This window comes from Sinocyclocheilus rhinocerous, unplaced genomic scaffold (assembly GCF_001515625.1).
Source record: "Sinocyclocheilus rhinocerous isolate Xijiao unplaced genomic scaffold, SAMN03320098_v1.1 scaffold1599, whole genome shotgun sequence".
NCBI lineage: Eukaryota > Metazoa > Chordata > Actinopteri > Cypriniformes > Cyprinidae > Sinocyclocheilus > Sinocyclocheilus rhinocerous.
Window position 1 is genome coordinate 225,961 of NW_015662191.1, and position 2,263 is coordinate 228,223.

Sequence of the window (2,263 nt, forward strand, 5' to 3'; positions counted from 1 at the left end):
CACTGGATAGCTGGCCAATCAGCGTACACCTCGCTTTTCAGACCGATGAGCTTTGTAAAAATCGACGCGTTTCAGAAAGGCCGGGCATAGAGGATAAACAATAATGTACAGTATGTGGAAAATAATGTGTTTTTTTAACCTTAAACCGCATAAACACATGTCATTACACCAAATACACAAAATAATGTTATTTTTTAGCAACATCATATGACCCCTTTAAACAAACTATATATATATGCTCCCTATTATTCCTAACACCGGAACAGCTCTGGTCTGAGATGCTTTAGACTCCCAGTGACCCTAAATTGGACAAGTGGTTTGGAGAATGGATGGTGGTGTAAAATATAGTGAAGTCTGGCAAACAGTAAAGCTTGTGTGTGAATAATGAGGGAATTTCATGTCATAAAAAAGTCCCGAAAAATCTTTACTGATATTAAAAATAGACCTAAGGGGGAAAATAATAGATAAATAAATAAAACATATTGTATGAGTTATTTGGTCACATAACATTCTGGCAAAATTGTTAAACGTGCAGTGCCCTCACCTGCTTTGGGGTAAGTGGCGATTAGAATGTCATCAGGTCTTGCTTGAAAGTTTTTAACCTTTTCCCAGTTGTCAGTGAAGTAGTGGATCATAGAAACACCCTCAAAATCAAACAGCTCAGGTCGACTAGGTGGTTTCATCTAGAGTAATAAAAGGTGTCATTTTATTGTTGAGGTTTCGCTGCACTGAATAATCATTATAGAATCATCATTGGCCATAAGCATTCAATGCTAAAACCGATTATCAAGCAAAATGTTAGTTACTACAACAACAACAACAACAATAATACATTCATATATATTATATGTACATATTTTAAGATTACAAATGCATATACATTTAGTACCCTACATGTATTCAGTTTATTTTATAGATTAATTTAAACCTTAAACAACAGCGACAACAACAACAACAACAACAACAACATAACAAAGTGCCTTTTTAAAGCTTATCACTGGCAAATAAATATTACATTTTTTAAATGTTGTATATGGCAATAATAAGCTTTAATCTTTTGTTTGCACAGAACAACCTGTCGATTTCTGAAATAATGTGAAAATCTCAAAGGCTATATTGAATTGACTACATTATCATTTGACTGTATACTTGTATTATGACCAAATCTTAGATTGTCTGATTCGGTCTGATATCCTACACTTATAATTGTTTATTGGAAAATTATTGCATGTGCACCTGTGGAATTGTCCTTAAGACACTTTCAGTTTACAGGCAGACATTATTACAGTCCTTTCTACTGACTCTAAAAACAAATTTCAATAGAAAAGATTCATAGAACACATTCATTCAGGTATACTGTAAAAATTATTTTTCAAAGTTCTGTTCTGTTTCAAAGTTCAATTCTAACAAGACAATTATATTTTAGTCTTTCAGCTATAAAGATTCATGTTTAATTTAATGTGTGCTACTTGCTGTTCCTTTGTAAATATTTTTGAAATTTACCTGCAATTTTTGAGTATAAATTGTGTCAAAGTAAATCCTATAGTACCATTTTTGTGTGTGTAAACAAATCTAAAAAAGCCTTCAGCTTTGGATAGTGCCATACTGATGTTTACACTTGTGAAACACAGTCATTTCAACATGACAAAACTCATCAAGAGGGATGACCTGCGCCATATATAATTAAAAACACAGAAAACTTTTGCTCATGTGAGTGTCGTTAAGGAAAAAACATATTCCTTAATGTGTAAAACTTAGAACCAAGCTACTGATTGCACCTTGATAAATGGAGAAACTGCAACTTCTTAGGCATACTGTGCTTTCCATAGTGCCTTTAAATGCTGCAATAATGCAATTTTCTTGTGTATTTTCACACTTTCTAAACTGTATATTCCGCTCCCATTATATTACATTACATTACAGGTTTTTGTTTTTTCAAAAACATGCTGATTTCTCATTTATAACATGCTTATTCCCATTCCCAATTCCCAAACCCAAGCGTGAAAGAAACAGTTTTTGATTTATTAATGTGGTTTTCCTTAAAATACTTAAAATTTTTATATATTTTACTCACTGATGATGAGTCAGGGATTTCCATTATGTTGATTCCTTTACAACCGTTTTCTTTATCTTTTTTCCCCCTTATTTTTCTCCTTGATTTTACTCTCCTCAAATGTTTCTTGTAGCTTCCTCCTTGTCCATAGCACCGTGGAATGCTCATGTCTTCAGATCACAGCTTATCTTATTCTTCTTCACTCTTCCC

At 32.9% G+C, this 2,263-nt stretch overlaps 1 protein-coding gene across 2 annotated transcripts in view; it reads right to left on the reverse strand.

The window, feature by feature from the left end:
• LOC107727992 (cytosolic sulfotransferase 3) overlaps positions 1-2,257 on the reverse strand; it is a 7,712-nt gene extending 5,455 nt beyond the window's left edge. For both annotated transcript variants that reach the window (XM_016538042.1, XM_016538041.1), the window contains exons 1-2: positions 2,075-2,257; positions 545-683 (exon numbers count right to left, since the gene is read on the reverse strand). In XM_016538042.1, the coding sequence (XP_016393528.1) occupies positions 545-683; positions 2,075-2,221 (286 nt within the window). In that variant the 5' untranslated portion in view covers positions 2,222-2,257. The remainder of the gene's footprint in view (positions 1-544; positions 684-2,074) is intronic.
• Positions 2,258-2,263: the final 6 nt, after the last annotated feature.